This window comes from Cyprinodon variegatus, unplaced genomic scaffold (genome assembly GCF_000732505.1).
Source record: "Cyprinodon variegatus isolate N-32 unplaced genomic scaffold, C_variegatus-1.0 Scaffold22, whole genome shotgun sequence".
Taxonomy (NCBI): domain Eukaryota; kingdom Metazoa; phylum Chordata; class Actinopteri; order Cyprinodontiformes; family Cyprinodontidae; genus Cyprinodon; species Cyprinodon variegatus.
Window position 1 is genome coordinate 628,455 of NW_015150475.1, and position 14,974 is coordinate 643,428.

General features: G+C 38.4%; 1 protein-coding gene across 1 annotated transcript in view; it reads right to left on the bottom strand.

The window, feature by feature from the left end:
• The window catches only part of madd (MAP-kinase activating death domain), a 68,593-nt gene extending 53,933 nt beyond the window's left edge, over window positions 1–14,660 (bottom strand). Inside the window, exons 1-2 of the mRNA XM_015391338.1 lie at window positions 14,377–14,660; window positions 1,146–1,330 (exon numbers count right to left, since the gene is read on the bottom strand). Of these exons, the coding sequence (XP_015246824.1) occupies window positions 1,146–1,204 (59 nt within the window). The 5' untranslated portion in view covers window positions 1,205–1,330; window positions 14,377–14,660. The remainder of the gene's footprint in view (window positions 1–1,145; window positions 1,331–14,376) is intronic.
• Window positions 14,661–14,974: the final 314 nt, after the last annotated feature.

A 14,974-nucleotide genomic window follows, 5' to 3' on the forward strand; every position in this document is an offset into this window, starting at 1 on the left:
GAAATTAATGAAAAAATCCTAAAAAAAATGAATGAATTAATGAGACTGTAGGCTTTGCTTTGAGCAGCGGGGGTTGCTGACGGAGTATGAGGGATTTCGGGGTTAGCATGACATGTTGGTCATGTTGCTGTTAGCATAAACAAAACGTGTTGCACAATGCTTGCACACTGTTGCACTTTTATCCACAACTTTCTTTCCTCCGTCATCGTATGTCACTCTAAATGCAAAGCGCTCCCATACAGCAGACCTATAAAGTGCTGCTGGCGCGTCTTCCAACTGCCGTTCTTTCCCACTCGCCATTCCGACACAATTCTCCACAACAACTTATTTTTTTCCCTGCTACACCCAGGTAAGCTGCTTCGCTTCTTCTTCTTCTTGTTTACTACTGGTGGTTGGCTTTGGTCGCAGTACCGCCAACTTCTGCTCTGGAGGGTAAACGCTTCCTCTATGAGAAAAAGGAGCAGCGCATGAACCGAACGAAACACACGCGAATCGAACCGAGACAGTCGAACCGAACGGTTCGGACGGTTTTCATAAATCGTCCCATCCCTAATATATATATATATATATATATAAAAACCACAAAATATAACATTTCAAATATTTACCTGCAGCACAGGTTTGAATACAAATTCGGAGATGGACAAATGGTAGGGCTATTGTACAAGTATTAAATCAATTTGAATTTCAATGTTTTGAAACTTATTGCTATTAAAGAAACAGACATCATCTTAAAACAGAAGTAAAATAATCCTTAGGTCAAAAAAGATAAGGTTACTGTCTTACATAGTTTTTGAACAGCTATGACAGGTTAAAAACAAAAGAGCAGTGGGTAAAATCTTGAGCTGCAATGTGGAAAAACAAAAACCTTATTATTTTCAAACAAAAGCCAAAAGAAATAAATAAATACAAGGCAATACCCCACCAGTACCTAATTTTAATTTAACTGCAAAATGTTTTTTTTTCTTCTTCCTTTATTTATATTCACACATAAAACAAGCTCTAAGTGCGCTCTATATTATAACTGAAGTTAACTTTGCAGAGCTGTGTTTGTGTGGGACTTGCATTTTGCAGCACCTTCTCCTATGATTCATTTAAGGATACACTTAAGAAAATCATTGATTCCATTCAGCATCTGCACTTACCTTGCTCCAACAACCACCAAGTAGTCAAGAAGACGTGGGCACGATTTCTTTTTCTCCATTTTGGAATGTCAAGACATCCAGGATATGCGTTTCCTTCTGGGTCAGTAGTGTATTTTGATCAGAGCATTTTTGCAGATCAATTTCAGGTCCTCTATAATCATCATGGCCATTCGCTTGAGACAAATCTGTAAAACACAGGAAAATATGCAATTTATGCATTTAAAAGTGAAAGGAGAATTTTTTTTAAAAGAGAAGGACATAAAAAAAAAATCCACAGGTTATTCTAATTGGCCAAGTTTCAGCTTAAAAAGCCCTTACTGGTGACTGATCAGAGTCCTATATTGGATCCAGATGTAAAAAATGTCCTTAGAGATGCTAGAAGCACTTAAGCAGTGATCCTATTTGGAATTTATAGCCAAAAATCTATGATCAGTGAACCAAAACTCTCAAATAACCTAGAATTCATTTTTCATCTAACAGTTGAAAAAAAACCTGAAATGGAAGCATCTAAATTAGGGATGCTCAAGTCCATTCCTCAAGAGCTACTATCCTGCAACTTTTTGATGCAACCATTTTTAACACACCTGAATCAAATGAGTGGCTCGTTACCATGCCTCTGTTGGGCTAAATGAGGTTAGATTCAGGTGTGCAAGAGAAGAGATGCATCTAAAAGTTACAGGATGGTAGCTCTTGAGGACTGGACTTGGGCACCCCTGATCTAAATTGTATTTGCAATATAATCAAAATTCAAATAAATCCAACTTTCAAATTGCACAAGTGCACGATTTTTAGTCAGAAGACATTTAACAAGTGTAAGACACTAAACTACTCTCTCCAGCTCTGTAGATGGCGGTAATACATTAAAGTGGGCATGCTGTCGCACCGAAGGGAACAGTGAGTTGCAGCTACCACATAGATCTATGCATTACAGCAGAAGTAAGAATTTAAAGCCCTGCAACACTGGATTTTGGACAAGCAGGCCCTCAAGGAACAACTGAAACCCTGGAATAAAGTTCGACATGGTTGTACTCAGTGCAAAAAAAATCGCAATATGGGGTGAAAATAATCGTAATTTTGAAATTTAGCAAAATCGTTTAGCCCTTATATATATTTGGGCTGCAACTAATTATAATTTTGCAAATAAATTAATTTGCTGATCTTTCAATTAATCGATTAATAATCGGTTAGCCAAAGGTTCCTTAAAGAAGTTCTTTTTACAAAATTAAACCAGGTGAAACTAAAACTTTTCCAACAGAAGAGTTCTGGATAGAGCATACAGATAGATGCATTTTTTTTTTTTTTTAAATGCAAAATTTTTTTTATATATTTTTAAAATTTTTGATCTAAATACTGCTCTATGTGGGTCACTTTGTCAGGCTAGAGTCTTTTTTTATCATTTGAAACAAGAGCTGGTGGATAGAAGGCAGACTTGCAATTTTAACTCTAACTCTATATAAAACATAACCTTTATAAAGAGGTCAGATTTACCACCAACTTTGCTTTGCCTAGCAGGGAGTAGTTAAGCGGCTAAATCCTATCCTTTGCATACATCCCCAATTCCCAACCCAAAAAAATCCCCAGACTAACCCAGTGATTTGTCACCATTTTACCAACCTTTAAACCAAAGAAAGAGATTAGATTGTCTGAAGGTTCCCTTTTTGTGTTCAAACACAAATACAGCTTTTCATTCAACAACACCACAGCGCTATCTTGCCTTACATTTCCCTTCACAGGAAATTAAAAAACACAATGCGCATGACAACATTGATCGAATCAATCTTTACTGATCAAGGAACATGAAAAACAAACTAAGCTGAAACAGATTTCTTGCAGTTTCTCTTTCTGATTCAACAATAACCCTATAATAATTATTCAACTCAGAAATTAACTTCAAACTCATAGTCATTATTTACAGCTAAGCATTTTAGAGTAACTTTTTTCGCTATTGTGTCAGCTGGTTGTTGTTAAAGGATAAAAAGAGGCTCGCTGATGTAGTAAGCAGCTTACAGGCTGTGGTAGAGTGAGAACCATTGAGAGCATGCACTATGGCCCTTAAAGCCCTGTGACTTACAGGTAACAGTTTTAACTCAACTAACTCCAAAACATGGACTTACCAACATTAAGTTGTTCTCTTTTGCCTTAAAGACAAAAGCTCAACTGAACCAATTTATTATTTCAGAAAAAAAGGTTTTAAAACTGCTACTTTAATTCTGTTATGCATATCAACAACAGCCAGATAGCTTTATCTGCAGAATCTCTCTCCAAAGGCGCCTTTCTTGAAGCCTTGCCCTACCGAATACTCTCTACACCAAAATAATTATTGACAAATATGAGCAATGAAAAGAAAAAAAATATATATTTACTCTGATATTTTTAAATATATTTTCATTAGAACAGGAGCCTTCTTTCAGCCAGCTGAGCTGTAGTAAACAACAACATGTGGGTCAGGATTGCATTAATCTTTGCTTTAAGCAGCCAGAAGAAACACCAGGCTTTTTCTTTTCTGGTGTCTGGTAAAGAATGTCAAACCAAAGATGCTGCACAACAGAACCATTAAAATATTGGTATACTTTTGTAAGAGTAACTGCTTTAATACTACAATCCCAAACTAATGGGAAGAAAATATCTTTAAATCCTCTCCCATTGCACTAACAGCAACATATATGTGAAGAATCAACTCTCAGGTAACATGATCTTTTTGTTGCCATGGTGAATACTTTAGTGCAACAACAGCAAACACCTCAACACTATTCTGCAGAAACTTCACCCTTAAATGCAAACAGTAAAGCTGAAGAACATGTTTACTTGATGTTTCTACGCACTGATAAGTTTAAGAAGCTATTCAAGGAGCTATTGCTTAAGAAAACATTTTTTAGCTCACCAAGCAAGAGACATTTCATGTTTTTGGACATGAAACACCAGTGTGAAACATTCACCGTCAGTAGCTGGAATGTAACCATGTCCTTATCGGCACCAAGCGTCCTGCTAACTAACTAGAAAAAAATGCATGCTTTTAATTAGACTATTTCAACAATTTTAAAACATGCCAGAGCTATGTCAGACCTTAAAGGTACACTATGCAACCGGTGTTGATTTTCCAGGGAGGCTCCCCCCAGAGGGCAAAAGTAAAATTGCAATGTCGTAAATATGCACAGCTGTTCTCCTGGTTTCTCCGTCAAGCCAGGCGCGGTTGTTTTGAGCTTAGCAGCGAATGACTAATGCTGCGTTCACACTGGACATAGCTGGCGCAACAGAAGCAGCGAGTTTACATGCAAAGTCAATGGTTGACGCGCGTCAAGGCGCAGCAAAAGGTCCCGCGGCTCGTTTTGAGCTGCAGGCGCAGCACGTCTGAGCAGCTGACGCAGCGCGTTTAAGCATCTGACGCAGGGAGAGAGACACAGCGCTGATGATCACTCCTCTTAAACAGTTTATTGACGCCTAAATTAACTGAAAATGCAGAAATCTGCCGGCAGAATATGCAGTTTGGATTATTTAGATGAAGAACACCTACCAGCTGTCGCGGTTAACTGCGAGGAGGCAACCCGGCCAGAGGCTGCTGATGACGGGATCCCTGCTGTCGGCGCATACCTGGTATGTGGGGGTCTGAGCGGCTCCGACAGAAAAAATATGGAAGGCAGGATAATAATCTGAATGAACTGACTGCACTGATTACGTTTTCAGGTGTATTTTCTCACTTAAAAACATATTAAAACTACTTTATTTCCACTGATCACAGCAAATATAGCTGCAAGGCAGAGAAAGGATAGTGAAGCTCTGTCCAACGCGCGTCAGACACACTTTTGCACCGCGCAGCAAAGCTGCTTCAGCCACGCGTCAGAACTAACTGGTACAAGCAGCAAAAAGGAAGCAGCAGACGCGATTTTGCTGCTTTTGCTGCGTGAACGTAGCATAACTGCACAAAGATTGCCACTGTGCTAGCAACGAGAATGCTTTTAACTGGGGGCATCTAGCAGTTCTCGCCGTAAAGCAAGACTGACTCTCACGAGACTTCTGAGCCTGTGGGTGCGGGTCGGTGCTCCTGCAATTGCAAGTGCAGTATTTCCCCCACAGACCACCAGGGCGGCCGAGAATACCTTTGTTCAACCTGAAATGACTCATTTAATCATCCATAACATTATGGAACACATTAATTAACTGAAAAATGTTGCATAGTGTGCCTTTAATATCGATTAGGAGTATTTTCTGGCCGCATCACTGCTGCATAGTCTTTAGAACGCTGAAATAGCCATTTGGCAGCAATGTCATGAGTCAGATTGGAAGACCGTGTAAGAGGCACTTTCAGTAAGTAAATCACATCTGCTTTGAGGAAAATACAAAATAAAATATGTGAATCACAAGGTAAAACATTTAAATTGCTGACATTTGTAAACACACACTGTGTTTTTAAAGCAAGCAGGACGGACTTGGACAAACATCTATAATAAAGCATTTAAATAAACATGGTTGGAGCTCAGCACAGAAAAAATAGAAAGTGAAGAGACTCTTCTTAAGCTTCAAGAAAAGTAAACGTAGGATGCCTATGGGGAACAACGTGGGTTACACACTCCACTCTGATTGAAACAGAAGAATAGCTCCAGCAAACTCCATAGAAAGCCCTTTGAAAAACACTTTTTTACTTGCCTCATCCAGTAGGACTGCAGTTTCTCTTCTTTAAATGTAGTTTCCATTAAATTTTGTGTTATAAAATCCTGTATCTGTTTCGTTTTATTTTAAAAACATTATATGTAGGTTGGTTGTGACGTGGGGTACTGTTTCTACTTTGAATGACAGCCGCACGGCTCTGCAAGGATAACTGCAGCTCTGTTTTCTTTATATTTGAGTAAGGTGGCTGTCAAATTATGTCCTTTTTTTTTTTCTTAGACCCAGTGAAATATTTCAACTTGTAGGTAGGGGAGTGGCTGTCTAGTGGTTAGGGCATAAAGCTTGGTATCCTGAGGTTGAGTTTGAGCCCCACTCCGACAGAGTGCCACTCTGGGTCTCAGAGCAACTGGGTCCCAGACCCTTAACCCCACACTGCTCCACGGGTGCCGCACAACGACAGCCCACTGCTCCACAAGGGGATGGCTGAAATGCAGAGAGTGAATTTCGTTGCTCTGTACTTGTGACAGTTTAATAACAACAAATTGGGACATCTGCTCACCCTATGTATAGTTGGAGCCTCCCTGCGCACTGCAGCCTGTCTGACAGAAACAAAACAATCTCATCTGAGATTGCAGGGTCAGACACAAGCTGGCAGACCCAGCCTTTACATTGTGCTTGAGATCAAGAGGTTCATCAGCATGCTGCAGTGGAGCCAGGGTTTGTTTGTGTCCGCTCTGCTGCTGCCTCATTCAGGGGTCGCCGCATTGAGTCACTATGACTTGCTTGCAGACTTGGCAAAGTTTTAAGCTGGATATCCTTTTAGAGATCAACTGATACTGTTTTTTTTTTGTTGTTTTAGGCAAAGGCTGACACCGATTATTTTGACATAAGTCTAAATAATGCCTGACACGAGTGGATATTATTATCATGCCTGCTGAATGCACCAATTAATTAGCAAACACATGCACATATCAGCAACTATTGATACAAAGAAAACAAGACACTAATATCACAACAAAATATCAACCAGCCAATTTATTGGTCCATCTCTATAACCTTCTTAACACAGTCATTAAAACGTGAGTCTCCGGCATTCAGCCTAACAACTAAATTATGAGGCGCTGAGGTTCTTCATGCCATCCTGTTACAACGAAGCAACTGTGCCACAAACTGAAAAAGACACAAACAGAATGGTCGCCAGAGCCTGCACCAAAACGACCAGAATGACAGTAACATGTGATGCATGGGCATCAAGAGCAATCAAGTCTTCTGTGACATTAACTGCTCACTACATACCTGTGACCTGTCTGCTTGAATCCAGTGTTTTACAATCTCACGTGATGCAAGAGAGCCACACAGCTGCAAATCTCAATGCCATATTTCCCTCCACCACTGAGGAATGGAAGCAGCCTGTCACAGATCTGGTGATTATGACTGATAATACTGTCAACATACTCGCCACTTCACAAACCGACTATTTGGCATTTGAAAAAATAAAATAAATTGATTTGGATTGGATTCTGGCCCAAAAAAAATGGGATTAAATCCCAAGAATAAATGATTCCCACCCCAACAACTACTGTATTATAAATTAAAAAATAAAGAATCTGATTTTATAAAACCGTCTATGTAAAAATTCTAAACTGTGAATAAATGTAGAAAAGCCAACATGACCTCGACTTAGAAAAACAGACAAAACATAGCGAGATAAATAGAGCAACTGTATGAGCGGCATGTTAAACAGAAGCGTGACACTTTATTCACACATCCTGGCCAGGGTAGCATCAAGCATACAGATTACACAAAGAGACATTAGACCATTAATGATAACTTCATCACAATTTGTCTCGTACTGTATGCATTGTAGCTCCTATTAGCACTGATATCTATTTGCTTTGAAGAGACCGTTTACATTGGAATTGGGTCTTTGCAAATCAATTAATTTTATTACATTTTTTCGATTAATATTCGGAATGTAAAAGGTTCCTTAAAGAAGATTTTTTTATGAAATTAAAGTAGGTGAAACAAAAACTTTTCCACTTGAGGAGTTCTGAATGGACCATAATGACAGACAAAAAAATATTTTTATCTTAAATGCAAAATATTGTTTTAATATAATTACTGCTCTAAGTGGGTCTTTCCGTCAGCTAAAGGCATGTTTTACAGTCTCTATACTCCAGTTAACGTTTAATCATTAATCAATCTTTAAATTATTTGCCATTTATTTCAATTATGTCAATAATTGATTAATCACGATTAATCCGATTAATTGTTTTAGCCCTAATTTGAATACACAACCTACCTGAAGCAGATTGATGAGAAATATCTGATACACATAAGGTAATCATTGGTATAGCTTTTAAAATCCATGTATTTGAATTTTCTAGCATGGATAAATTATTCCTTTAATGTTTTTTGTGGGTTACAGAGAGGCTTTATAAGGACGGAAATTAAGCTGAAATATTTCTTCTGGAATCGACTTAATGTCAGCTGGCATCAAACGTTGTATAATCATTCAAACACGCGGAAAACCAAACTGTTTCCTACTGGCTCACGTATGTTAATGCAGTCACAGAACAATCAAATTATTGTGATGGCTCTGGTCAGAACTGGTGGTTTCTTCTATATATTTTAGAGCAATAATGGGAATTTACAGGAACTATATGTAAAACTTTTCAAAAGGGCTCAGTAATGTATTAGATTAACACATAGCAGCAAGATAAACCTTGTGAAAACGTGTTAGAATGTAAGAGGAAATAAGCCTGCCTTTTAGGAAATGTTGTGAAAGGCAAGGCTAGGCTTGCAGAAACTGCTCTCCAGTCCTTTATCTTCCAAAAGCATCAGGGCAATGAATCCACATGCTGGTCTGGCAACATGAAGGCTTCCTGGTGCCTTGCCAAAATGGTTGTTTTATGAAGCAGCAGAGCGGCAGGCAGACACTGAAAAGAACAGAACCACAGATTTATTTTTAGATGAGGATGGAAGGTCGGAGCCACCTCACTGATGGTTCTTAATAAGTGGGCTTGTTGCTGAACATTTTTCTCTCGGTAGCGTAAATGAGAATCAAGACATGTAATAACAGTCTTTAAAAGCAGGCGAATAATGCATTTTAACAAGACACAGATCTCTTTAGAATGACCGCAGGCAGCAGTCATTGCTTATGCAAGCTGAGAGATGAATGTGATTCACAGACCTGCAATATGGGATGGAGCTTCAAGTCACAGCAAACACATAAGCAAAGGGCCTGATAGTTTTAGCTACAAAAAGTAGAAGCACAAACACAAGATGGATAATGTTAAGAAAAAAAGAATCAGATCAAACTAATGTTCATTTGAGCAGCACCGATTTAACTTGGTGTTTGGAACGTTTATTATTTTTTTTCATAAAGCCAAGGGATTGTTTAATGTTTTGATATCAGACCAGACCAGACCAGTAATTGGACTATGGCTTTAATTATTTTCAATGCTACAGAGCTATGTTTTTGCAGACAAACTAAATAAATTAGATGTTAAGTGGAACGCTGTGCTTCCAGTTATATGGTTTCAGAAACGTCGAGATCCTACAAACCCCACAGCCTATGACACAAATGTAGGGTCATGAAACATCATTCAGATCCACTTATTAAAGATTCAAAGCCATAAAAATTACAGACAAAATGCTAATATGGAATTTAATTTATTTTCATAGAAACTGTTTCAAAGAATGCATTTTTACACCAGCAGCAAGACACACCTTCTATAAATGAAACTCCTTCTAGGGCCAGGTGTCGCGAATCTGCCACTGGCTATAAAGACTGGCATCAAATTGTTTCTTTCTATCCATCAAATAAACAAAGAAACAGTCTTTTTTTTTTTATTTTATTTTTTTTTTTTATTATATATATAGTTTTAAATCTGGACATGTTTTACAACAGAGCTGCCCTTTATCTTTTTTGTAAAGAAAAAAAATGTTCTTTAAGTTTCTATCCAGTTCTTTAAGATTGGAAATGATGCTAGTGAACACAACAGTTTTTAATTTCCTTCAATCTATTCTATCCTATCCACCCTATCTGCATAGTAAATATATAAAAATGTATTGGTAAATTAGGGCTTTGCAATTTAGACAAAGATTTAAATTATTTTTTTTTTACCACCAGGGTTTCATTGCTTAGATAAATCTAAATGCTCTCTTGTTTAAAGTCAGTGGACTTTTTTTATCACATGGAAAAGTGTTTACTTCAACTTGCAGTCATGGATCTGCGTGCTAGCTCCACCTCTCTCTATCCCTCTGTGTGGTGGCAAACCCACTGTAAACCTACCACCAGTGAAGGTACATTCACACCAAATGTGAATTTCGCAGCTGAAGAAAAGGATTGCCCTGTTACCTCTATGTAGAGGTCGGATCTGAAGCGGAGCGAAGCTGAGCGAGGCGACAGTGGCGAATGTAGAGCGGGGAACAACACAATTTCAACATCAATTTAGCAACATCAGATTACCGCAGTCTGGCCTGCGAATTAAGTCTAAAACTGAAATTTTGATTTCATTCACCTGTGAAATCCTGTCAGGGAATAGATTTGGCTGTGAGCAACACTGAAGAAGCGCAGCGAGAAAACTATGTGGACAAAGCGATAAAGCAACAGCAAAATTTTAGCCGAGTTCGTGTTCAGTGTGAACGCACCTTTAGAAAGTTCGTTTTTTTACCACCCTTACATGCAAGCGTGAACATAGTTGTGTGTCGCTTCAATTCATAAATTGCATTTCAAATTGTGATTACATTGCAAATGCAATTAATGGTAAAGTCACCACTTCACTTTATTTCATCAGAATGTTTTTGTTTCTGTATCTTAACTGGCAGAAGAGTGTCAAAATGTAATGTATCAGTCTGCAGTGACCTTCGCTGTTACCCACTAATGTTAAATAAATTTGTTCTTGTATCCCAGAAAATGTGTATTAGATAGTGACTGCCATTCTGATGCTTCTGAGACATAAAAAGGTATAAAATATGTTTAAATAAAAGGTTATTTTCCTCAAGGTGCTCCATTTATTGGAATCTTAATTATAGCAAAAATGTATATCAATAGTTGTGATTCACCTTTCTATGAAAGAAATCTAATATCTACTTTGACTGAGTTTATTTGAAATGTATATCACCATAAGTAGATTCCAAAGGTAATATGATTCTGGGACTTGCAAAACTACACACAAAAATAAATTAAATTTGTAATAAATAAGGATGCAGTATGCACAAATGCTTTTATTTTTTGATCAAATCATGTAGGCTAAATTCTTAGTTATGTTTAATATTCCCCCAATCCCTCCTATGTTAAAAGTGCCACACTTTTCCACAATTAGATTTATAGAGTTCTTAGTCCTTTAAAGCGACACTATGTTGTGTTTTCACTGAAAAATATCTTAAAATAGCTTTACCATTTGAGGGTAAAATTAGCAAACTGACACCTAAGCAGTTCAGGGTTGATCTATCTATAAGCCTGCAGCCTATTTTCCTTTATTTACTTCTGGTCAGCCATTTAGCGTATGTGATTCCAAGCGGATCCATGTTAAATGCGATCAACCTAGCAAACAATCTAAACTTTCTAAGATGATAATGTGGATGCTCAGAAGCGAACTGCATTCATCTCAACTAAGACACCAATAGCAACTCCACATAAGGTGAAAAAAGATTGTTAAAAAACCTTGATAAGTTTGAGCTAGAAGAACAAACTGAAGAGTGATGCAGTTCTGTGTTTGGCCACAGGAGGCAGTATCTTTAGAAAACTCCATAAAGCATTTTTAAGATCTGTTAAAAGGTATAGAGTACGACTTTTATTTCTGGGTGGACCATCTATATAAGTGGTCCTCCTAATTCCTCCTAATATGTTTAGGTAAGGCCGGCCTACGTGCTCATCCCGTAAGTTATCTTTTTCTGCCCACTTTCAGGCGTATATGCGTGGTGAGCTACGGTTTCAGACAGTCATTGAAGCTCACCTTTCTCACTAAGGTTCTTTGAAAATGGCCGAGGTTCATGAGAGAAAACTGTTTATGAAGTGTATGAGAAGAAAAGGCCTCAGAAGAAGCAGATATATGCCGGAATGCTTTGCACATAGAGCTCTCCTCGCAAAGCATTATGGGATTTGCTGTCACAGTGGCCCGCTGTTGCCATAGGCTGTCACTACCAGACAGCGGGGACTAATAACAAAGATGGCGTAGACACCACGTAGGGAGAATGAGTCACGTGACCAACGGGGAGCAAAAAGCAGTGATCATCTGTCAGAACGGTCAGTTAACTGAGTTCACTATTAAGTCCACTATATAGTCCCCGCTCTATATAGTGACTGAGGGATTTAGGGGTTAGAGCGGACATTCGGACACAGTAAGCTTCTATGAGCTATGAGAACAGCAACTTTTAAACAGAGCTTGCATGAGGAGAAATGGGCTTGTGCACGCTCTCACAGAGTTTATACAGGAATACGTGACTCTAATTTAGTGCTTATAATGCTTTTTTAATGTTCTTAGAAATAATTTAAATGCCATCAACAAGTACCCTTGATATGACACCCATGATTATATATATATATATATATATATATATATATATATATATATATATATAAAAATATGCCAAAATCCTTCGTCATCTTTACTGTGGACAGGCTGCAGACATGCCCAAAATCCCTTGATTTCCAGTCACTGTTGATGAAATTTGCATTTTCCCATTCTCTAGCTTTTTCTCCACCTCAAGCTTCTTTTACGTACATTCGGTTTTACGATTTACCGGAAGCAGTTCCGCACAAAAGTATCGCAATACATTTGCAGGTGGTGCGGTGGTTAGTCCGCATGACCCATGTATGGAGGCCTTAGTCCTCGACGCGGCCAAAAGATAAAGGAACAACATAAGGAGTGGATGGTGAACATCCAACTACTTCTTCAAGCTGTTTATGTTTTCCCTCAAGTTCAGTTATTTTCAAGATTTAGAAAATAACTAAACCTAAATCCAAACTAATTCATGCATGGGGACTTTGAAGCTGGATTTAAGTAGGCAACAGTAGGGGTCATGCACATACCAAGCTGTTCCAACAACAGAGTAAGACAAGGTTATATAAATATTTTACAAGCTCATACACCAGTTGAGTTGTACTAAAAATGTCCTTTATTGTAAACCAGAAGAGGATCGTGCTCCGAAGCACCGCTAATGATTCATTAATCCTCACAATTAATTCCCAGACAAACTAAAATGATTCTATCCTTTAGTCAATGTGTCTCTGTGTACATTTTGTCCTCAGAGCCGACCGTCTGCATCTCATTTCTAACTTAAAGAATATGTAATCTACATTATAAACAGGGACTTAGCTAGATGGGGGCCAGGGGGTGGCCATGGACCTCTTTAGCTGATCATTGGCCACCCCTACCATTTTTTCCTTTAAATACAGTCTGTGGCAGCAGTAATCCTCTGAAGGGGAATGTTAAAACTTATTAATCATTTAAATTTTTCATATATTAACAGCTACTTGACAACAGAAACACTGCGGTTAATTATGCACATCAATATACAAACATTAAAGATGATAGATACAGAATTCATGCTCTTTTCAGAACAAAATTTTAAATTATTTGGGGTAAAGATAAAATTATGTGCCTCTGCAAGTAATCTAGGAGTCTTCAGTAAAATCATAAATAACTACTTTAATAATAACATATAAATTCATTAAATGTGGATATTAGTAAATTTAAATATCCTTTTTTTTTTTGTAGAAGGATTATTGATAAAAGTAGGTAATGATGATTAAAATATGTTCCCCCCAGAACTCAAACCTGAAAGAATTTTGTCCACCCAAAGTTTTTATTTACACAGTAAAGCCAATTTGTTAGCAAAGGCTGCAAGAAAGTAGTTTGTCTTTATTTAGAAAATATGGATGTTGTGGTTTTTCCTGTTGGATCTGTTTAGATTGACCCTGAGGTTCTGGTGCCTTTCGGCCACCCCTCCATGTACATTGGTTATTGACTGACCGCCCCTATTAGGATTTTCTGGCTACGCCTCTGGTTATAAATGTATATTAAAAAACGCAGCCGTCACAGCGCGATGTTTCTGAAAAGCTGGCTATATTTAGCTAACAATAACACCCATTCAAATTAAACATCTTATCTCTACATCCTTCGGAAAGTCTACCACATGCCAGTTCGTGACCAATAGGTTATAAAATCTATCTACTGTGTCAATATTCAATGTATAACCGCAGAGAGCGAGCTGGTGTATAAGCTGCAGTGAGATTTCTAAACTAAATTATAAGAAGAATCGCTGGCAGATAGTCAGCTAACATGAGATAATATTTAAATATGATAAGGCTGTGGCTTATGCATCGACAGCCCGTCGTATCACCGTGGTAGAGCTATCTCTTTTAGATTCATAGCGAGCAGTCTGAGTTTAATTGTCCTTTATAAGCATCCTCTCACCTCCCGTGTGTGGCTCTCCTGCGCCACGGATGGATTAGCTAGCGGGCTAACTAGCTATATGCCAAAGCTAACCCCAGTTTCACCACTAAACGCTTTTAAATATTTAACAGACACACACCGCGTCCGGTTGACACATGATAAATAAGCATGCCACCAGCAGGCAGTGTGGGTTTAAACATACACGACGCGTGAAGATGACTTACCTGCTAGCCTGTTAGCCGCTAACGGTCCCAGCTGCCAAAGACGGACGGAACACGGCCTCCTGGGCGCCTCGCTCGGTCACAGAGACGGTGGAGGAAGCGGCGGTTATTTAAGCTGGGTCGTGTTTTCTCAAGGTTATGGCTGCTCATTAAAAAAAAAACGGACACGAAGAGTTAGTGGGAGGGTCTGTCACTACGTGCGACTGGTTGACAGCATAGTAAATGATGGAAATGCGTGTGTCCGCCTCCCTGCTGGGTGGATGAGTGGTTTGGTCAGTTACAACCTGCCTTCACAACATCCTCTTCCTCCTTCTCTCCGTCACCATCCTCACTCTGTACAGAACCTTATATTCACCCAAAAAAACGATTAAAAAGAAAATATGCATTCTTAACTACTTGATTGAACTGTTGAATATTTAAATCACGGGGAGTTTCTAAATAAATTGATCATTTTACAGGGCAAGGTACCTGTAAGACACTCCTCTGGGTTTATTTTAACCTGCTGATTTGCATGAGATGTGCTGGGAGAAGAATTTGTACATTTCCTAAAGTCCAAAAACCAAAGCTTCTACCCCTAAACGTTTTTTTTTATTATTATTAT